This window comes from Caretta caretta, chromosome 14 (assembly GCF_965140235.1).
Source record: "Caretta caretta isolate rCarCar2 chromosome 14, rCarCar1.hap1, whole genome shotgun sequence".
Classification (NCBI taxonomy): domain Eukaryota; kingdom Metazoa; phylum Chordata; order Testudines; family Cheloniidae; genus Caretta; species Caretta caretta.
Window position 1 is genome coordinate 33207476 of NC_134219.1, and position 22720 is coordinate 33230195.

Here is a 22720-nt window from a genome sequence, read left to right on the forward strand (position 1 = left end):
CACTATAAGGTGGGTAGAAAGCTGGCTAGATTGTCGGGCTCAATGGGTAGTGATCAATGGCTCCATGTCTAGTTGGCAGCCGGTATCAAGTGGAGTGCCCCAAGGGTCGGTCCTGGGGCCGGTTTTGTTCAATATCTTCATAAATGATCTGGAGGATGGTGTGGATTGCACTCTCAGCAAATTTGCGGATGATACTAAACTGGGAGGAGTGGTAGATACGCTGGAGGGGAGGGATAGGATACAGAAGGACCTAGACAAATTGGAGGATTGGGCCAAAAGAAATCTGATGAGGTTCAATAAGGATAAGTGCAGGGTCCTGCACTTAGGATGGAAGAATCCAATGCACCGCTACAGACTAGGGACCGAATGTCTAGGCAGCAGTTCTGCGGAAAAGGACCTAGGGGTGACAGTGGACGAGAAGCTGGATATGAGTCAGCAGTGTGCCCTTGTTGCCAAGAAGGCCAATGGCATTTTGGGATGTATAAGTAGGGGCATAGCGAGCAGATCGAGGGACGTGATCGTTCCCCTCTATTCGACATTGGTGAGGCCTCATCTGGAGTACTGTGTCCAGTTTTGGGCCCCACACTACAAGAAGGATGTGGATAAATTGGAGAGAGTCCAGCGAAGGGCAACAAAAATGATTAGGGGTCTAGAACACATGACTTATGAGGAGAGGCTGAGGGAGCTTGGATTGTTTAGCCTGCAGAAGAGAAGAATGAGGGGGGATTTGATAGCTGCTTTCAACTACCTGAAAGGGGGTTCCAAAGAGGATGACTCTAGACTGTTCTCCATGGTAGCAGATGACAGAACAAGGAGTAATGGTCTCAAGTTGCAGTGGGGGAGGTTTAGATTGGATATTAGGAAAAACTTTTTCACTAAGAGGGTGGTGAAACACTGGAATGCGTTACCTAGGGAGGTGGTAGAATCTCCTTCCTTAGAGGTTTTTAAGGTCAGGCTTGACAAAGCCCTGGCTGGGATGATTTAACTGGGAATTGGTCCTGCTTCGAGCAGGGGGTTGGACTAGATGACCTTCAGGGGTCCCTTCCAACCCTGATATTCTATGATTCCCCAGCCTATGCAACGCAACGCCCATGTGGGTGTTGTCAAGGTTCCTTCCCCACTCTGAACTCTAGGGTACAGTTGTAGGGACCTGCATGAACGACCCCCTAAGCTTATTCTTACCAGCTTAGGTTAAAAACTTCCCCAAGGTACAAACTTTGCCTTGTCCTTGAACACTATGCTGCCACCACCAAGCGTGTTAAACAAAGAACAGAGAAAGAGCCCACTTGGAGACGTCTTCCCCCCCAAATATTCCCCCAGGCCCTACACCCCCTTTCCTAGGGAAGGCTTGATAAAAGTCCTCACCAATTTGTACAGGTGAACACAGACCCAAACCCTTGGATCTTAAGAACAATGAAAAAGCAATCAGGTTCTTAAAAGAAGAATTTTAATTAAAGAAAAGGTAAAAGAATCATCTCTGTAAAATCAGAATGGTAAATACCTTACAGGTAATCAGATTCAAAACATAGAGAATCCCTCTGGGCAAAACCTTAAGTTACAAAAAGACACAAAAACAGGAATATGCATTCCATTCAGCACAGCCTATTTTACCGGCCATTGAACAAAAGGAAATCTAATGCATTTCTAGCTAGATTACTTACTAACTTTTTACAGGAGTTCTGAGCTGCATTCCTTATCTGTTCCCCCCAAAAGCATCACACAGACAGACAGACCCTTTGTTCCCCCCCCTCCAGCTTTGAAAGTATCTTGTCTCCTCATTGGTCATGTGCCAGCGAGGTTATCTTAGCTTCTTAACCCTTTACAGATGAAAGGGATTTGCCTCTGGCCAGGAGGGATTTTATAGTTCTGTATACAGAAGGATGGGTACCCTTGCCTTTATATTTATGACAGGTGTGATCTGACCTCATTGGTTTTATTGAGATCGTTACCATTTAAAACACTATTTCAGTTTATCAATTCATTCTGGCTATAAAATAGCAGCAGCGTGTTCTCATCGCTTTTCCTTACGCTTCTTTAAGGAAATCGGTTTTTGTACCAAACTGATAAACACACTCTCCTCTTGCAGCATGTGCAAAGGTAGACAGAAGCTGGAAAGTGGCAGCAATTTCTACTCCTGTCATGTGGGGAGATTTGAGTCCTCTCTTAAAGAAACAGCCACAGTCGCACTGAGTTGGAAGTGTCTGTACCAGCAGTCTCCAGCTTTCAGGGTCCCAAGTTATCTGACTCCAGCAAAGATTTTGAAGTGCCCCTTCTTCCTGCTCTTCTTGTGGGCTATAATAAATTGAGTGATGAAAACACTAACCACCCAGCCAACAAACCTTTGTTAACAGAGTTAAGGTTTCCCAGTGACAGCTCAGGCCCTGCCACAATCTCAAGTTCATCAAAACGCTTTCTACTGAAAACCAGGAAATAGAGAGTTAAGGTCCATGCTAATGCAACCTTCACCCTGCCCCCTGGAGCTGGGAATAGTCACTGAGAATTATCTGCATGCACCCCAGCTGCATTCAATGTGTTAGGTGTAGCTGTACTGAGTGGTGAAGAAATCAGTTGGAGTAACTTAAGTGAGCTGTGTCAGGGATCCTTCCCCACTCTGAACTCTAGGGTACAGATGTGGGGACCCACACGAAAGACCCCCTAAGCTTATTTCTACCAGCTTAGGTTAAAACCTGGTACGCTGCCACCTCCCAGCGATTTAACAAAGAATCAGGGAAGAGACGTCTTCCCCCAAAATATCCCCCCAAGCCCTACACACACCCTTTCCTGGGGAGGCTTGAGAATAACATCCTAACCAATTGGTTACAAAATGATCAAAGACCCAAACCCCTGGGTCTTGGAACAATGGAAACATCAGTCAGGTTCTTAAAAGAAGGATTTTATTAAAAAAAAAAAAAAAAAAGGTAAAAATCATCTCTGTAAAATCAGGATGGAAAGTACTTTACAGGGTATTCAGATTCAAAACACAGAGGATCCCCCTCTGGGCAAAACCTTAAAGTTACGAAAAACAGGAATAAACCTCCCTCTTAACGCAGGGAAAATTCACATAAAACAAAAGAAACTAATCCGCCTTGCATGGCTTATCTATACTGGTTGCAATATTGGAGACTTGGATTAGGATGGGTTGGAGAAGATGGATTTCTGTCTGGCCTCTCTCAGTCCCAAGAGAGAACAACACATAAACTAAAAGCGCAAACAAAAGCCTTCCCCACAAGATTTGAAAGTATCTTGTCCCCTTATTGGTCCTTTGGGTCAGGTGCCAGCCAGATTAGCTGAGCTTCTTAACCCTTTCCAGGTAACAGGATGTTGCCTCTGGCCAGGAGGGATTTTATAGTATTGGAAACAGGAAGGTGGTTACCCTTCCCTTTATATTTATGACAAGCTGTGATTGTGATATGCGGAGAGCTGGGGATTAGTTTGAGGAGCGTCTCAGAGCTGTGACTGTGATGTGAGATCTGGGTTTGAAGCCCCCATGTCTGTTATCAAAGGACAGAGCTGCACATGTACCTTGAGGGATCCAGTATGCATCATTCCAGCACTGAGTTGGGGAGGTTCAGTCAGCAGCAGAACCCAGGGGATCTTCTTGCCATGGGGCTTGTCAGCAGGGTGGTGGGAGAGGAGAGCTGTCTGTGTGTTGAATGAGAAGTGAAAGTACAGTGTTGAATGCAATCTTGTGAGAAAGGGTTGTAAAAGGGCAGGAAGGATTATAAAATTCGACACACATGGGAACAGACTCAGTGTTTGAGCATAGAACAGACGTAGGTAGCTCCTGGCCAGTAAAGCTCACCAAAATCAAGTTGTACTTTAGCAAGAAGAAAGTGTTTGAGTCTGTGTTACAGTTGTCATGTGCCCTATTCCCTGAGTGCTCTGCACCATCTGCAAAGGCAGAGTGCCAGCATGCACGATGGGGGTTCTGGGTCATCCTGCAAAGAGGGCAGAGCTGAGGCTGTGTTGCCATTTACATTAACTCTTTATTTCCTGGTTTTCAGAAATTTTAGTTTTGATGAACTTGAACTTTTGATGTCAATGAGCAACCCGAACTCTCCTTTAACAAAGTTGTGGGGTTCTTTGTTTGCCTGGGGCTTTTGCTTGTTTGTTTGTTTTGCTATTTAATTTCCTAGTATTTTAAATGGAAAGAGACTTGTTGTAAGAGTTAATGATCACTTAGACATTTGTAGTTCTCATCTACATTTTACAGCTGATACAATACTGTGACAAGAAAATAACAGAAAGACCTACGGAGAATTTGGGGTTGACAGCCCACCCGTGCCAAGCCCCCCCAACTTCCTCTGCCACTTACCCCATATCACCACTGACATTTCTTCAGACGAAACAATAAATAATTATAATTATAAAGAAACTTTGGTGGAGGTGAATGTTACCCACAGGTTTACAATTCAGTCTGAGATTTGTGTCCAGGGTGGATAGAATCTATGAATTTCATGAAATACTGTGTTTTTATTTCATTTTGTTGTCATTCTGTTTTGTGTTTTGGCACAAGCTGTATCTCAGGAATATCTTGATCCAATGACCCTAAATTTGAATCCCTAACCCTACTCTGCTCTCCCATCTGGGTGAAATTAGTGAGTGAAATTTTAATCATGTGTAATGTATATAAAGAAACAAATACTAGCTAAAAGGCAGATAATAAGGTTACTCATGTGCAGTTTCCCACCACAGCCCCAATCTTTAAAAGCAAGGTGTGATAGAGCTTTCAATGGCCAGATGAACTAGTGGCTAGTTCATTGCTCAAAGGGGATTTAGGGGGATCTGGGCCACACACCCCCTCCATCAGGTCCCAGCCCAGGGCTCTGTGTGGTTCAACCCCTAAACAGGGGAGATGAGTCTCTCTCCCTGTCGGGGCGGAGGTAGGGGGGGCCTTCAAAACCAGTTTCCTCGGGTGCTTCCTTCTAAAGTCTCTTTAGTTTGGGGCACAGCCCCACTAGTCCAGTTGCCCCACAGTTGGGGCTTATCTGCAGGCTCCCGTTGGCTTACTTGCCTCCAGTGGCTGCGTTGGCTGGCAAGTCGCTACTCCGTCCCTTCAGGCAGGCAAACAGTGAGCTCCTGTCCCCTCACCAGTCATCCCCTGGCTGAGCCGGCTCCCTTCTTTTCTCCTCCCTCCAGGCCTGGCATTGGCTGCAGGTATAGCGGGGCAGGGCTAGCTGAACCCAAAGGTTTTCTTTGATCCCTGCTGTGCCAGTCGGCACTTTCTCTTCTCCTTCATAGAAGGAAATATAGATTTAAAGAGAATACCTACCCCACTCCTGGCTACACACTTCTAAAATCATTCACTGGCAATAGGACACTGCCTTTGACAGAAGAGTTCTACACACGACACTGAGTGTGTTCATCTCACTCACAGTGTAAAGCAAATCCTGAATTCTGACCTGAGCAAAAATGGCTTGTGCCTGGAACATGGCCAGGGCCCAGGTTGGTGGGGAATAACACTATGTTAAAACTTTCTTGTACATTATGAGGGCTGTAGGCATAAGGGCTCTGCTTAGATAGAAGTTGCCAGAGTCTCACCTAATCACAAGCTTCAAGGAGCTTGGGGTTCTAACAAACACATCAACTGTCATAAAGCTCATGAAAAAATCATGAAGGTTGGCAACACTGCAAGGCCCTTTTACACTGAACCAGAACAGCCTTAGCGTGCATGAGAATCAGTCCTTGGAAACTCTCCAACTTAACCAAGTTTTTAGCCTGTGAATTTAACAATTTCCTTCCTTAAACACACAGACCCTGCTTCTGCAAGCTCACCATCACAGGTGGACATTGGTGTCTTTGTGAAGCCCCAGTGACCCTCCACACCAGCACAGGGGGGGCTGGTTGCAGCACCAGAGCCCTAGTGGTTCATTTTTCAGAAAAGCCTCTGGGGCTATAATGTTACCAGCTGGCACCTTCCAGCTCACCAAACCGCATGAGTCAGTGCCAGGTAGGGAAACACCCAGTTGTTTTTGCAGGAGGGGCATATTTCTGAGCTCAGGAAAGTGAAACTTACACTTACACTGTCCAGAGGGAGCCATGGCCGCAGAGAACCCCATGGAAAGTCTCCAGGATGAAGCTAGTTGTCCCATCTGTCTGGAATATTTTCAAGACCCAGTGATTATAGACTGTGGGCACAATTTCTGCCGAGGCTGCATCAGCCGGTGCTGGGAGGGATCTGACTCAGAAGTATCCTGCCCTCAGTGCAGAGAAACTGCTCAGCAGAGAAACTTCAGGCCAAACAGGCAGCTGGCAAATGTTGTAGAAATAGCCAAACAGCTGAGTTTCCAGGCAGGAACAGGGTCAGGAGGGGATAGTGTGTGTGATGAGCACCAGGAGCCTGTCAAACTGTTCTGTGAAGAGGACCAAACCCCCATTTGTGTGGTGTGTGACAGATCCCAGGCTCACAGAGCTCACGCTGTGGTTCCCATAGAGGAGGCTGCCCAGGAGTACAAGGAAGGGAACTTCTCTCCAGCCTAATGGGAAATAATTTTGAATTTTAGTTACAGGTTCATTTAATCACAAGTTGCCAGTCACACAGACTCTCTCCTACAGCTATTGATGTATCTGCACCATTCAGCTCTGTAAAGAAAAAAATGTATGAAAAATTATATAGCAACTCCTTGATAAAGGCCTCAGGCCCAGCAGGGAGATGAGGTTTCCCACTGGGATTCTGAATTCCTGTGTTCCTCCGTAAGGGATGAAATTCAGATGCCAGCCTGCATTAGAGGAGGTCACTGTGCTAAACCCTGTGTGGATCCCAAGCAGCTTGAGTCCACACACAAAAGGGCTCCAGACAGCGCAGGTCCATGCCGAACACCATGGGCATTAGCCTGGGTTGCCGCAAAACTAACCTGGGAAGAGCTGTCCTGTGCCAGTCTGAAGTGTTTTATTGTGTATGTGGGCAAGGACCAGCCAGAGTGGAGCCTTTTGAAATCTTCCAGAATCCACTGCTTCCGGACACTCCTCCAGGGGCGCTGGGGGCATTGCCACTGAAAGGGTTCAGAACAGCACTAAGTCAAACTCCAGCCACTCTTAACACTAATCAGCATCTCTAGCAGGGTTTGCTTTAGTGCTTAAGCAAGTTCTGCCCAACCAGTATGCTCCCCAGGGGTTCAGGGCTGAAGTTCAATGGTCCTGGTAGTTCCTGTTGTTTGTATCACAAAGTAAGCTAAACCTTCTCAAAAATAGATTTATTTGTTCCCCACCATGGCCCATTAACACCTAATATCCCGAGACCAACACATATACAACGCTGCATATAACACCTGGGATTTGTATCATTTTGTGAGTTAAACCTTCTCAAAAACAGGTTAATTGATTCACCATCATGTGACTCCAGTTTCTTGCTGGTTTAAATCTATGGAGAAAGGGGACAAATAATTCAAAACAGTCTCAATATAAAACACTCCCTGTCTCTGTTAATGAGGTTTCATTTCCTTGGTGTTCCTGATGTCATAAACCTGGTAGGGTTGACAGTCACCTACAGAGTCTTCGGTTTGACATGGAAACCCCCCACCCCACCCCAAGCACTCTCAACATGAAACCTCCCAACATCATTTCTGTTTCTTCAGGAAAAGATTCAGGCCCATTTGGAGATTCTGAAGGAAGAGAGAGAAAAGCTTCTGAGATTTAAAGTGACTGGAGAGGGGAAAAGCCTGGAGTATCTGGTAGGTGCCCATTGTTATTAACTTGCAGGGACTTGCAGTGGGCCATCTGTTAGGAATCTGGTCTTGGGACCCCCCACCCATGGCTTTTCCCAGCAGCCTGGGCTCCCTGGGCCTCTCTTACCCTGGCCGGGCTCCAGCTTCCAGCCTGGCCGGGGGGCTGGACCTCGGCGAGAAGAGGAGGGGGAGAGGGCTGGGTCTGTGGTGAAAAGTGGATGGGCCAGGCCCCTTGGCTTCGCTTTTCAGGTGCACCTGGTAGGACATCTGTTTGTAGGCAGCTTCCTCCATGGACTTGGGGAATGTGGGCTTTGTGTTTCTTCATGAGCATGGATGTCTGTGTTAGAGTCCTGTGTCTTTGCACACCTACACAAACCGGCCCTGAGAAATCCTCTCTCAGGAGCAGGACCACATCATATTCTGTAGAATCTAAGCTTCCATTCCAATTAATGAGTTAATTTCTAGCCCTTGTGTCTTTCACAAAACTCCTCCCAAGGTGAGCAGACTATGTCTCGTGCAGTGCTGTCTGCCTGAGTCTGCAGACATTTCTTGCATTGTTAATTATTTCTCTCCCCTCGCATCTCTGTTAATGTAGTGCTCAGTCCTGCTGGCTGCTGCTCTGGGTCTGGCTTAACACAGTGTGCTGACTATGTCAGACATAGAAACATCCCATGATAAAATATTTGGGACAAATGGGAAAGTGGTAGAAAATCCTCTCCCTACTAATGACAGGGTATAATCATGTGTTAGACATCACAGAATTTTCAAAGAAATTCTCTCTCCTGCACAGTCAGCACTCCATGAACGGACCCTAGACTCTCTCTCTAACCCTTACCTGTCCTTTCTTTTAAAAAAAATAGATACAGACACAAAACAAGAGGCAGAAGGTTGTATCTGAATTTCAGCAACTGCGGCAGTTTCTAGAAGAAGAAGAGCAACTCCTGCTGGGCCAGCTGGAAAATCTGGAAAAGGCGATTGTGAAGATACAGAATGACAATGTCACTAAAATGTCTGAGGAGATTTTCCGTCTCAGCAACTTGATCAGTGATCTGGAGGGGAAGTGTCAGAAGCCAGCAAGTGAATTCCTGCAGGTGAGACTGAGTTATAAACATCCCTGATCCAAACACAGGGACAGGACGGCTCCTGAATCATGGGCACTGGAGACCAGCAGTCAGAGTTCACAGTGTAATTCAGTGTGTGCATTCCTGAAATGTGAATTATTGTTTCTCTTTGAAGAATTACAGACTCATTTATATTAGAGATGACATTAACTCAGCAAATCCATGGCCCTAGGGCCAAGACAGGGCCTCTCTTTCCCATATCTGCAAAATCCCTTCTCTGGGATCCCCAGTGGGCAGCATTTGGGACTAAAATTGTTTTTCTGTCTCTTTCCTCTCTAGGATGTCAGAAGCACCTTGAGCAGGTATGTGGCTCTATTTCACTTCCCCTCATTCTTTACGATGCTGTGAAAGGACTTGGAGAGTGTATTGACTCTACATTTCATAAAAATATAAGAATGGCCATACTAGGTCAGACCAGTATCCTGTCTTCCAACAGCAGCCAATGCCAGGTGCCCCAGAGGGAACGAACAGAACAGGTTATCGTCAAGTGATCCATCCCCTGTCACCATTCCCAGCATCTGCCAAACACAGGCTAGGAACACCATGCTGGTTTATAGCCACTGATGGAGTCTTGGCCTTCACAACATCCTCTGGCAAAGAGTTTCACAGGTTTACTGTGCGTTGTGTGAAGAAATACTTCCTTTTGTTTGTTTTAAAACTGCTGTCTATTAATTTCATTTGGTGACCCCCTAGTTCTTTCATTATGAGAAGGAGTAAATAACACTTCCTTATTTGCTCTCTCCACACCAGTCATGATTTTATAGACCTCTATCATAGCTCCCCTCTTAGCCGTCTGTTTTCTAAGATGAAATGTCCCAGTCTTATTAATCTCTCCTCATATGGAAGCTGTTCCATAACCAGAATCATTTTTGTAGTGCTTTTCTGAACCTTTTTTGAGATGGGGTGACCAGGTCTGCATGCAATATTCAAGATTTTGCATGGATTTATATAGACGCAATGTGATATTTTCTGTTGTATTATCTATCTCTTTCTTAATGATTCCCAACATAGTTAGCTTTTTTGACTATCGCTGCACATCGAGTGGATATTTTCAGAGAACTATCCACAATGACTCCAAGATCTCTTTCTTGAGTGGTAGCAGCTAATTTAGACCCCCTCATTTTATAACTATAGATGGGATTATGTTTTCCAATATGTATTACTCTGCATTTATCAGTATTGAATTTCATCTGCCAAATTTTTTAGCCAGTCACCCAGTTTTGTGAGATCCCTTTGTAACTCTTCACAGTCTGCTTTGTACTTAACTATCTTGAGTAGTTTTGCATTATCTGCAAATTTTGCCACCTCACTGTTTACCCCTTTTTCCAGATCATTTATGTATATGTTGAATAGGACTGGTCCCAGTCCAGACCCCTGGGGAACACCACTATTTATCTCTCTCCATTCTGAAAACTGATAATTTGTTCCTACCTTTTGTTTCCTGTCTTTTAATCAGTTACTAATCCATGAGAGGACCTTCCGTCTTATCCCATGACAGCTTACTTTGCTTAAGAGCCTGTAGTGAGGGATCTTATCAAAGGCTTTCTGAAAATCTAAGTACACTATATCCACTGGATCCCCCTTATCCACATGTTTGTTGACCCCCTCAAAGAATTTTAGTAGATTGGTGACACATGATTTCCCTTTACAAAAACCATGTTGACTCTTCCCCAACAAATCATGTTCATCTATGTATCTGATAATTCTGTTCTTTACTATAGTTCCCCAGGGCACTGCAGCAAAATATATGGGGCAAGGTCACATTCTGAATGTAATTCCCATTTATGCATTTAATCCTCACCCTTTTACACAGGACTCTTGAATTATCTATTCAGTGGGAAAGACTGGCCTACAGTATTTCCTAGAGATATTACATCCCCGGGGAATTGGCTGCCTCAGAACCCTGAGGATCAATATGGGCCTTTCACCTCAAGGCACTGGTTACAATCATGCCCTGGACAGCAGAAATCAAGAGTCTTTACCACCTCAGGACTGTTTGGAGACCTGTGTGGAAGGAACTGGTGGGGGTGGGGGCCCCTGAGGTTTCAATCTAGTTCCTGAAAGAACAATCCGATAACACTGTGCGCATGAAATATGGGAACATACTAGTATTAGTGCATGGAGGCGAAGGAGTGAATTGGTCATGAAAACATGATTCCCCTTTGATGTACAGATCTGCTCTGTCCAGGCCAGAGATGAAGAATATTAATGGGGCCTTTAGGGAAAGGTTGCACTGCCATGGCCAGTGCTGTGCCTGCTCTGAGACTGGGAGAAGTGGAGGAATTCTAACTCCAGGCCCATAAGAGCAGCAACTTCCACTAGCAAGGAATTATAATGAGTCACTAAAAGAAACATAATATCATGAAATTCTTCCTCTCCAGGTGCGAGAAGGGGAAGTTCCTCCAGCCAGTGGAGATTTCTCCTGAGCTGGAAAAGAGACTCAGTGATTTCTCCCAGCGAAATATTGTTCTAATGGAGATTCTGTGGAAGTTCAAAGGTACTGAGAAGGGATCTAGGAAAGGAAACCAGGGTGTGTCTCTGGGACTATGGGTGGAGATGGGCTCTGGGCAACTGGTTCAATTAGATTATGTACCTATTTAATAACAAGTAGAAAGCAGACAAACTGAGCAGATGAAGTAAGGGCCCAGGTGCCAGGATCTTTCACATTATTTCACTCTGTGAACTTTGGTACAATCATTAAGGTAAAAATGTACAAAATTTGGTGTACCTCAGTTTCACTCTTCCAACTACAGAACTACAGGGCATGTGCTCCAGAGCTGTTTAGCAGCCCCATATGCAGCTGGAGTCCGTAGGATCTGCAGGTGCCCATTACCAAGGAACTCCGGGCCCCAGGTGCCTAAGGCCTTGTCTATCTACACTACAGAGTTTTGTCGATTCCAGTTACGCCAACAAACAGCCACTGCTATAATAAAACCACTGTTGCATGTCCACACTGTGCTCCTTGTGTCGGCAAAGCACATCCACAATAGTAGCTTTGCATTGACACAGACAGCAGGGCACTCTGGGTAGCTATCCCACTGTGCCCCTGGCCAGAAGGTGCTTTGTGAAGGGTTTGCAATGCCTCATGCAGGCAGGTAGAGAGTCACATGATGAAGGTTTCTCAATCTCATTGTTCCATGGGCATCCTACTGTATGGCCAGCTATTTTTCAACTGCCCTGGCAACCTGCACCCCAGCCATCACTGTCAGAAAGCATGGATACTACCCTGCTGTTCAGTATTGTGCTGTGCTGTGTATTGTGCTTGTATTGAACACAAGGCTATAGGAGGAGCCCAATGGGGAGCTATTTGGCTGGAGGATGCCTTGAAGGAGCATTTTAACACTGAGCCACAGTAACGTGTGTTGCTGTAGTGTGCTGAACCTGGCATTGATTCTTTGCACTGTGCTATGAACCTTGTAATGATTTCTGTGTGTGCCTGAAAAGTTACACATCTTAGATCACTTTTTAGAGTAACGCTTGATAATATGACCAAACTGACACTGCTGAATAGTAATTAGGGTTACCATACGTCCGTATTTTCCAGGAAATGTCCAGCTTTTTGGTTCTTAAATCACCATCTGGGAGGAATTTTTAAATATCCAAAAACGTCTGGGATTTTGCCACATCGGTTGGGACACCCTTTGTCCCGATATTGGGGACCGCTCACCTCACCACACACACCAAAGTCCCGGGGCTGGTGGCGCTTCCTGGGGCAGCTCCCGGCACCTGCCCGCTGGCAGGAGCCTGCAGTGTGGGCGGCCCCTAGGCACAGAGGCAGAGGTGGTCTCCGCGTGCTGCCTCCTGCCCAATCAGAGCTGCGGGGGCAGGGCTTGCAGGTGCCGGCAGCGGGCAGCGAGCCCTCCGCCCCCGCCCTGACCCGACCTGACCCGAACCTAGGAGCCAGAGGGACCTTCCGGATGCTTCCTGGGAGCCGCCCCAGGTAAGCACCGCTGGGACTCCCCACCTCGCCCCCCGGAAGGTGCCTCTGGCTCTTAGGGTCGGGTCGAGTCAGGGGTTGGCGGGGGAGGGCTCTCTGCGTGCTGCCGGCACCTGTAAGCCCCACTCCATGGCTACGGCAGCTCCCATTGGTGCTTTTCTTTGGTGCTGGCCAATGGGGGCCACGGAGCTCACGCTTGTGGCGGGTGCAGCACGTGGAGACCCCTTGGCTGCCCCTGATCCTAGGAGCCAGAGCGACCTGCGGCAGGAGGGGTGAGTAGGTGAGTGGGGCATGGTGGTGAAGAGGCGAGCGGCGAGGGAGCCAGTGGCTGGCTGGTGCGCAGGTGAGGAGGCAAGTGGCAGGCGGGGAGGGTGAAGAGGCGAGCGGCGAGCCAGCGGTGGGCAGTGAAGAGGCGAGCGGCGAGGGAGCCAGTGGCTGGCTGGTGCGCGGGTGAGGAGGCAAGTGGCAGGCGGGGAGGGTGAAGAGGCAAGCGGCGAGCCAGCGGTGGGCAGTGAAGAGGCGAGCGGCGAGGGAGCCAGCAGCGGGGGGGGTCCAATGGGGCAGAGAGGGGGCAGAGTCGGGGACTTTGGGGAAGGGGTTGGAATGGGGGCGGGGAAGAGGTGGAGTTGGGGTGGGGGCAGGTGGGGCGAGCAAATACCCCCTTCCCCCCCCCATAGTGTCCTCTTTTTTGAATATTCAAATATGGTAACCCTAACACTAATACAAGAAGCCCACAGAAGTGTGTGTTTGTGTGGGGGAAGCATGTGTGATAGGGTGTGGGGTGTGTGTGTGTGTGTGTGTGAGAGAGAGAGAGAGAGAGAGCATGTGTTGGCGGAGCGTGAGAGAGACTGTGTGTATGTGAGAAAGAGAGACAAATTGTGTATGGGGGACTTCCTGGGGCTTTGAAAGGGGAGGGACACATGTCTACATAGCTGGATGAATGGCAGCAGATTTCCAAACAGTGAGCAGAGCGGTTACGGTGGGCATTGTGAGATACCTTCCGGAGGCCAGTTACAGCAACGTAACAAACACAGTGTCTACACTGACACTTTGTTGATCCAACTTTGCTGCAAAAATCTCTATGCCTCCCATTGAGGTGGTTATATTTTGTCAGTAAAGCAGGAGAGTTTTGTCACCAAGAGGTGCATTGTAGTGTGTACACCTCCACTGTTTTGTCAACGAAAGCTGCCTTTTGCCGACAAAACTATGTAGACAAGGCCTAAAGGTTGGCACCAAAATGTAAACCCTCAATTTAAGGCCACTTTTGAAATGTGGACCCAGCTCACCATTGTGCTCTGGCCCCGTGTGGCAGCTTGTGTGGGCCAAAGGGGCTGTAGGGAAGGTGTAAACCCAGGAGAATCCTCCCAGCACAGGAGCCTCTTATGCCTCTAGCTCCTCCACAGCAGCTGCAGGCTCAAGGAGTGTTCCCGGGAAAGCAGGGAATAGAGTGGAGTTGTTGAGGGCTGGGCAGAGGAGGAAGGGGTGGAGCAGAAATAATGGGGTGTGGCCACTGGAGGGGACACTGCCTCCGGGAGGGGACACTGCCTCCGGGAGAAGTCATCTAGGGGCCACTGGACCAGAGGTGCAACTCAGGCTGGACCTCCGGACTTCTGCAGCCTGTGCCAATGTCTGCACTGACCCCAGCAGCTACTGAATAGGAGAACCACAAACTGTTTCCCCCATCCCTTTACCAGTGCAGGGGTGAATGAGGCCCATTGAGCCAATTCTCTCCCTGACTCAGTTTCCGCATTTATGAAATAATTTTAATATTATTTGTATTTCAGTCTATGCAGAATGAAAGCCCCATTGTGCTGAGCTCTGTACATATACTGAGTAAATAGACCCAAAGAGCTCACAATTCAGGCTCCTCATCCTGAAAAGTCTCAGCATCCCACTGATGTGAAAGAGGCCAATGTTTGTAAAGTTACATTAATGCTAAAATCTTTGCAGGATCTGGCCTGGCTTATGACAAAATGCAAAAGGAGAATGAGAAATCAGCTGGGTTTGGAGGATGAGGGAACAGAAAATCTGTCTTCCACATAGTGTCTCTTTGAGTGGTTCTGAGGCTTCATGGATATTGGTTCTGTTGATTTGAGTCGCTTGAATGAAAGAGAAAATAGGATGATTCATATTAGCCTTTGTTAAAAATCTGGGTGTGTCTCTGTCTCTCTTCAACTGTTTTTCTCTCTTAATTAAAATACAATTATGTCAATTAAGAGTGAGGATGTCACAAATATGACAGCATGAAATATCATCTATCTTATCCTTTCCCCCTCCAGACATTCTGCCATCTGAATTGGAGACAATAAGAGGGAAATCCTTAGGATCACACAGACCAGGTGAGACTTCAGGTGGAGATTATCATTAAATAAAGAGGAAAATCCCATGAAAACATTTTCATGAACTTCTAGATAAATGTACAAACCAAACCAACACTGACCATGACACACACCCCTAAAAATAAAAATAAAAACAAAAACATGCAATACTAAAAGAAAAGGAGTACTTGTGGCTTAGAGACTAACCAATTTATTTGAGCATAAGCTTTCTGAGCTACAGCTCACTTCATCTATTTGAGCATAAGCTTTCGTGAGCTACAGCTCACTTCATCGGATGAAGTGAGCTGTAGCTCACGAAAGCTTATGCTCAAATAAATTGATTAGTCTCTAAGGTGCCACAAGTCCTCCTTTTCTTTTTGCGTATACAGACTAACACGGCTGCTACTCTGAAACATGAAATACTAAGAGCTCCCAAGCCGAAATCACACAAACAATCCTGATACCATCCTTAGTGTTGAGTCCCTGCACCCACTGACGAACAGAAACTCTCTCCCTGACCAACAAACACTCTGAGGCTAGGCCTACATAGCAATGTAAGCGTAAGGGATTTGAGTCAGCTGACCTCTTGTCAGGGAATCCTGGGCTTGAGCATCAACATTGCATTTTAACTCTAGGTTAAGAATTTTCTGCACTGGGGGGAAACTCGACTGCCAATCCTGTTTCCTAACTGTGGCCGTGCTATTGATGGGACGCGGGTGCCCGTAAGGAGCACATGAGTACATACGCCGCATAATTAGCTCATTTGGTGGCTGTCTCCATTTGAGAGGGCATTATACTGAATTACTGTCTAATCGGATAACTGGGTTCTCCAGCTCTAGGCTCGGTCACATTGGCAAAAAACATGCCCCTGTGCCTGTCCTAAGGATAATGAGGACATCAGTCTCCACGGTGTCAAACTATTACAGTGAAACTTTGTAATTCTTAATTTTTCAAATAGGATGATCAATGAAGGTGAGGAGTTTTTGCTTGCTTGCTTGATTTTTTCAGTTTGTTTTGAAGTTTGACATAAAATGAAGGTGTCAGAGGGAAGACACACACACATTCCAGTCTGGCTGCTGCTTGCTGCAAAGTGGCAAAATCCATCCCCAAGGCTTGGGATGCAGTGTGCTCCAGCAACCCTGGGGAATCCCTTATCCCTGCCATCACCACACCCCCAGACCTCTGGGATGCTGCGGAGAAGTTTTGGTGCTGGCTCCCACTGACCACCCTAATAGTGCATGCTGCCCAGGTGACCCTGCACCTGCAGCCCAAGAGAGGGCAGGAGGGCCTGGAGTAAGGGCCAGTGAGCAGAGCAGGGACCATAGCAGCTGCCCTGCAGGGAGAAGAAGTGACAGAGCTCTCGGCTCAGTATGGCTGAGGGAAGGATGACCCACCTCCTAACTTTGCTCCCTGCTCCAGGCAAGCTCCGTGCACCACCATGGAGGAGAAACTTCCACCACCACTGTGGGAGGAGCAGGAAGGGGGACCTCTCGGCTAGGTAGTAATGCTGTGTCTGGCATGCTGTGCTGGCTGCCTGTAGCACTGCTCCTCCGCCTCCAGGAACTATAGGATATACCCAGAAGACTTCCACACCCAAGTCAAGCCACGGATGCATGCACATAGGAAACCAATAGGGCTTGGACCCTGGGTTCCAGTTTAACATGGGCTCTGACCCTCCAGACCTGCAGGGTCCTGGGACTCTGGATCAGAGCCCTAGATTAGCATATTTGCAGTGTGGATGCAATGAGGGTTTGGCTTGAGCCCAGGCTCAGACCCAGGCTTAAACTGCTGTGTAGATACACTCTCCCTCACCAACACAGATATGTCATTAATGCTGACCCTGGCATTTCCATACATGTCCGTAAGCCCTTTAAATATTAAATTCAGATGGGTTGCCACCTTTTTTTCCTTTCCCCTATGTGAGGGGCTCGCTCCGATTGCTCTTCACCAGCATCCCATCTTTCTCTTCAGCTGGGCTGGGCTGAGATCTCCCATTTGAGTTGCTCTCTTTCTCCTCTGTTAGAGATATGGTCCCTCTGTGATGTTACCACATCCTCCCTGCTCTCTGGGCTGGAGAAGGGGCCACTCTCTGGCCTGAGTGGATCATCCCCAATACCCATCCCCTTCTCTTCTCCCAGGCCAGGGAGAGAAGGACAGGCTCAGTATAGAGCTTCCCCCAGGTTTATATCTATTACCTTCCTCCTCTAACTCCCCTCCCTGCAACTTCAGGTTCTCACCTTCCTCTCTAACCCTCAGAGGAGAAGCTCCAGCAGGAAAAGCAGGGAGATGCTATTTGCATGTACTGGGACATGGTGGATCTACGCCTTCCCAAAGCTAAAGGCCCATCCCCTCAGCTAAGGGGGAGAAACCATGAAGCCCAGGGAGCAATGGAGTATTTGGGACAATGAAAGAGAAACCAGGACAAGGAGAGAGGTCAGAAATTAAAAATGAGGGAGCCAGAAGGGGACACCAAGCAGAGAACCCCAGAGAGCATCCATCGCTCCTCAAAGGTGTCTAAGGAGTCAGTGAACACTGCCCAGGGGAATGGTGCCTGGAGACATGATTTTAAAAGGGAATGGATATACATGCCACAGTCTCAGAGCACTTCTCCCTCCCTCCAGATTTGTCCTCCTGCAGTGATGTGTGGCCATCTTGGCCATCACCAGGAGGAGATTAATAAGGTGGTCTTGCCACTTTCCGAAGTCACAAATGGGGTGTGTATACATCAGGAGGTGCAGGGAATATTGCAGCCAGAACTTTAGTAAGAGGTTCAAAAAGAGCTGGAAAAGGGGCTGCAAGCTGACACACCACCTAATATCCTCAGTGGGCTGTGGAACAAAAGTGGAGTGCAGGCTGGCCCACCACAGTTCCTCATTTTCTCTCCTGTAGGTCCCACCATTTGGAGTCAGGATGGAACACAAAGGCAAGGAAGTGGATGGTGTGGAGCACGAGCATGTACAGATGTTCTCGGGGACTGGTACAGAGATGGACCAGCTGGATGTCCTTCAGCCAATACAGGTGGCATGTCAAAGGTGGCTGGGGAGGCTTGTGGTGCAAGAGGCGATGATGAGTTACAGAGGGCCAGCTGTGAGGGATGGATGGGAAACACCTTCTCACGGGACCTGGTTGAGGAAAGCAAGAGAAGCAAGAGGCTAGATTGTCCTGACCTTCTGGAACACAAAAGAGGGGACATGTAGGGTGGGCAGCCCCGTGCACTGGCTGAGCACTGTGGGCTCCATCCAGTCACTCTAGTTCTGAGTCTGGTTGTACCATCCAGGGCTATCCTCTGATGCACCAAGGGGGCTTCAACCACCTGCACACTAAGGTGTGGAAGAGTAGGGAGATGCCGCTGGGAAGGAGGGAAAAAGCAGCCACCACAGAAAGTCTCAGCAGCCAGGGGTACGAACTGCCAGGGCATCTCTGCTTATTCTCAGGCATTCAGGAGAGAGAAGCAGCTCCCCAGGCTGGTGTTGTAAATCAGAGACGCTGTGCTCTAATCTCTGTGACCCTTTTCCCCTCCAGACTCTTTCCCACCTGAGCTAGAGCAGGGAAGGGAGGATCTCTGGGATCACACATCCAGGGTGAGCTTTGGGGGAGTTTTTCCTTCCATTAACAGAAAATGTCCATGAAAGCAACTTTCCCACACTGCAATAACCAGAGACACTTGCACTGCCCAGCCCTAAAGCCACCTTAATTGTGATCTGAGAATTTGTATTGACATTGACAAGTCTTTCCAATATTACCTTCAAGGTGGTCAGGAGAGAGAGCCTCCTGGTTGTCACACCCTTCCCCATTTCACCTGGGGGACAGACTGTTCCCCATGGCTCTTCTCCTTTGGGCAGGGCTGGGCTCTGCCATTGCAGCTGCTTTGTGGGTTGGGGAGATGGTGTCTCTCTAGTGCTGCCACCTGCAGACCTCCCTTCTCTCTGGGCTGGGAAGGGGCTGCCCCACCCATTGCCACCTCCTGCTTCCTGCTCACTGGCCTTGAACTATTGGCTCTTCCCCTGTGCTGCGTCTTCATCTCTGCTCCCAGGCCTGGCAGTGGAGGATGCATTTATGGGAGGAGACTCCCTCTGGGGTTCAAAGTTGGTACCTGCCTCCTCAGGACTCTCCTAATTACAAGCTTTTGCTACCTTCCTTGCCAAGTCTCTGTTGCTGGGAATGAACCAGCCCCAGCTGGGGAGCAGGGAGCTGCAGGCTCTATATTCAAATGAGAAAGTACAGAAGTGGATCCCATTACACAGGTTGAGGAACTGCCAAGCAGGGATGTTAGGGAGTGTGAGAAATGGTCCCAGATTCCCCCAGGGCTGACTCTGATTCTCTCTCTCCCATAGTGAATGTGATTCTGGATCCAGACACGGCTCATCCCCGACTCATCCTGTCTGAGGATCAGAAAAGTGTGAAATGGGGAGACACCAGGCAACATCTGCCGAACAATCCAGAGAGATTTGACTCCTGGGCCTGTGTGCTTGGCTCTGAGGGATTCACTTCAGGGATATATTGCTGGGATGTGGAGGTGGGGGACAGAGGATTCTGGGCTGTGGGAGTGGCAAGAGAGTCTATGAGGAGGAAGGGAGAAGTCAGCTTTAACCCTGAAGTGGGGATCTGGGCTGTGCAGTGGTTGGGTCTGTTCCAGGCTCTCACCTCCCCTGCAACCGTACTACCCCTGAGCCAGGTCCCCAGGAGGATCCAGGTTTGTCTGGACTGTGAATGGGGCCAAGTGACATTTTTCGATGCTGATAACAAGGCCCCAATCTTCACTTTCCCACCAGCCTCTGTCCTTGGGGAGAGAATCTACCCCTGGCTCTGGGTGGGGGCAGGATCCGAGCTCAGACTGTGTCCCTGAGACACAGGGGGTGGAATATTGCACTGAGGACCCTGAAATCAGCCTCTCTAGCCTTGGAAACTCCAGTCTTTATGACCCTGGAGGGTCCTTGGGGTCTCATGTCTGGACTGTGAAACCACAGAAAGAAGCAAGTAATCAAGATGGAGAAGCCAATCTCATTGCCCAAGGAGCTATTTAGACTGTTTGTCGCTATCTTCTATGGTCCAGGAGGACTCTGGGGATCTTCAGTCAGACAGTATCACTAATACATGGGGGGAATTAAAAATGGGCTTCCCTAGCCACAGTCATGCTAGTCTCTATGACCCTGGAGGACTCCCGTGTACCCAACCCTCTGGTTCCTTATTCCATCTCCTCCCCCTCCATCTCTGCAGCACCAGGGATTTTGGGAGGCGGGAGGGGGGGGGAGAGAAAGGGAGACCCATTGAAGCTGCAGGAGAAGCAGAGGGTCACTGCGGGGCAGGGAGGGATGTAGGGTTTTGGTGGGAGAAGTAATTGCTGGGCTGGGGGACAGGCAGATGTGGTGGCAGCAGGGATAGAGAATTAATTAATTGGGATTTGGGGTTTAGAGAGAAGCTGGAACCTCTACACCAGCAGGGAGCATTTTGTACAAAACTCTTTAATCAGATCTCATTGGGGCCCCCCAGTGACAGCTCCTGCAACAGGGGCCAAAGTCACATTCCTCTGTAGATATGGGATGTCTCTATTTGTCACCCAGATATAGGGGATAGGCAGGGGAAAATTAAAAACCAAGAGACAGACCAGAAACCATTATAGAATCTTCTTTAAAAATCTCTTTTTTTGGGGGGGGGGGGGGGCGAGCGGTGTGTCAATCTCATGATTTTCTGAGAATTAAGAACATAAGAATGGCCAGACTGGGTCAGACCAAAGGTCCATCTAGCCCAGTATCCTGTCTTACGGCAGTGGCCAATGCCAGGTGCTTCAGAGGGAATGAACACTGGAAGAAGCAGGGACAGAGTGGGTTTAACCAGAGGGAGCAGAGGAAGCAAGAATAAAGGGAGAGTCCTAGAAAAAGGGTGAAAAACAGAAATGGATAGAGTGAAAGGAAAACATTCTTGAGAGGGGAAACACCCAGGGGGAGCAAATGGGGAAGGGGTAAAATTGGGGGACAGTATGGAGACTATGAGAGAAAAATAATCAGTTAACAGTGACTAAAGGAGAATGGAGAAGTCAGAAATAAACCAGGGTGGGTAACAAAAGCTAAAAAAGATTATGAGCAAAAATGGATAGAATGAAAGTAAAGAGAGAAGGAAAGAGAGAGTGTGAGAGAGGGAGAGATGACTTATAAAATGTTACTGAAAGTGAAGCTGTAACTCTTTAATTTCATACATTAGTTCATGGACATTTGTGCCATTTTAGTTCCTCAAAAGAACTATGCTTCAATTTTTTGGACATTTTCCCATATGTTCTGGTTACTGAAGATCTTCTCAGCTGCTTTAAAGCCTGACAAAAAGTTCTATTGGCTTGTTTCCCTTTAATTTCCCAGCTGTGATTTTTGAAGGCCTTCATGAAGGGGCAGGACTAACTCAGAAATTTTAAAAGGCAGCTCCTAACTACCAGAGGAGCTAGCAAATCAGGGAGCTTTGCGAGGGAGTTTAGAGATGGAAAACGAGAGCCAGATATACCTAACAAACATTCATAGAATCGTAGAAGATTAGGGTTGGAAGAGACCTCAGGAGGTCATCTAATCCAATCCCCTGCTTAAAGCAGGACCAACCCCAACTAAATCATCCCAGACAAGGCTTTGTCAAGCCAGGCCTTAAAAACCTCTAAGGATGGAGATTCCACCACGTCCCTAGGTATCCCATTCCAGTGCTTCACCACCCTCCTAGTGAATAGTTTTTCCTAATATCCAACCTAGACCTCCCCCACTGCAACTTGAGACATTGCTCCTTGTTCTGTCATCTGCCACCACTCAGAACAGCCTAGCTCCATCCTCTTTGGAACCCCCCTTCAGGTAGTTGAAGGCTGCTATCAAATCCTCCTCCTCACTCTTCTTTTCTGCAGACTAAATAACCCCAGGTCCCCCAGCCTCTCCTCATAAGTCATGTGCCCCAGCCCCCTTATCATTTTTGTTGCCCTCCAATTTCTTCACATCCTTTCTGTAGTGGGGGGCCCAAAACTGGACGCAATACTCCAGAAGTGGCCTCACTAATGCCAAATAGAGGGGAGTGATCACTTCCCTTGATCTGCTGGCAATGCTCCTACGAATGCAGCCCAATATACCGTTAGCCTTCTTGGCAACAAGGGCACACTGTTGACTCATATCCAGCTTCTCGTTCACTGTAATTCCCAGATCCTTTTCTGCAGAACTGCCGCTTAGCCAGTCGGTCCCCAGTCTGTAGCGGTGCATGGGATTCTTCGTCCTAAGTGCAGGACTCTGCACTTGTCCATGTTGAACCTCATCAGATTTCTTTTGGCCCAATCCTCCAATTTGTCTAGGTCACTCTGGACTTTATCCCTACTCTCCAGCATATCTACCTCTCCCCCAATCTTAGTGTCATCCACAAACTTGCTGAGCGTGCAATTCATCCCACCATCCATATCATTAATTCTCTAAATGTAGGCCAATAAGCACCCCCCTGCAAAACAAACAAACTAACAAACAACAACAACAAAATCCTGCTGAAGTAAAAATTATTGCTCTGAATGCAGAATCTATGATTACCTGTCTTGTGGGGTGGTGGCATGCGTGGGCATTTGGTGAAAGCAGTTCAAGGTCCTCAGAGACTGAGGGCATGTCTGCACTACAAACGTAAGTCAAACTATTCACATCCACACGACTCTCCTTCTGTCAGTCATGCGCATCCTTACCA

At 47.8% G+C, this 22720-nt stretch overlaps 1 protein-coding gene and 1 long non-coding RNA gene across 2 annotated transcripts; one reads left to right on the forward strand and one right to left on the reverse strand.

Moving 5' to 3' along the window:
• Window positions 1–1518: 1518 nt before the first annotated feature.
• On the reverse strand, window positions 1519–6178 carry LOC142069074 (uncharacterized). Its single transcript, XR_012664944.1, has 3 exons — window positions 6023–6178; window positions 3523–3642; window positions 1519–2292 (listed from the first exon to the last, which is right to left on the reverse strand). It is a non-coding gene; the product is annotated as an uncharacterized LOC142069074 (long non-coding RNA).
• On the forward strand, window positions 6023–20695 carry LOC142069073 (zinc finger protein RFP-like). The gene is made up of 8 exons (XM_075119425.1): window positions 6023–6460; window positions 7579–7670; window positions 8525–8755; window positions 9065–9087; window positions 11167–11282; window positions 15002–15061; window positions 17930–18058; window positions 19375–20695. Exons 1-8 carry the CDS (start codon window positions 6040–6042, stop codon window positions 19884–19886), a joined length of 1584 nt encoding a protein of 527 aa, XP_074975526.1. The 5' UTR covers window positions 6023–6039; the 3' UTR covers window positions 19887–20695.
• The last annotated feature ends 2025 nt before the right edge of the window (window positions 20696–22720 follow it).

What these genes read in the sequence shown, in the direction of transcription:
- LOC142069073 (XM_075119425.1), top strand. Translation starts at nt 6,040, where the DNA reads ATGGCCGCAGAGAACCCCATGGAAAGTCTCCAGGATGAAGCTAGTTGT. An exon ending in GATTCTGTGGAAGTTCAAAG is followed by an intron (nt 11,283 to 15,001) that starts GTACTGAGAAGG and finishes TTCCCCCTCCAG; the next exon opens with ACATTCTGCCATCTGAATTG. An exon ending in CTTAGGATCACACAGACCAG is followed by an intron (nt 15,062 to 17,929) that starts GTGAGACTTCAG and finishes TCTCTCCTGTAG; the next exon opens with GTCCCACCATTTGGAGTCAG.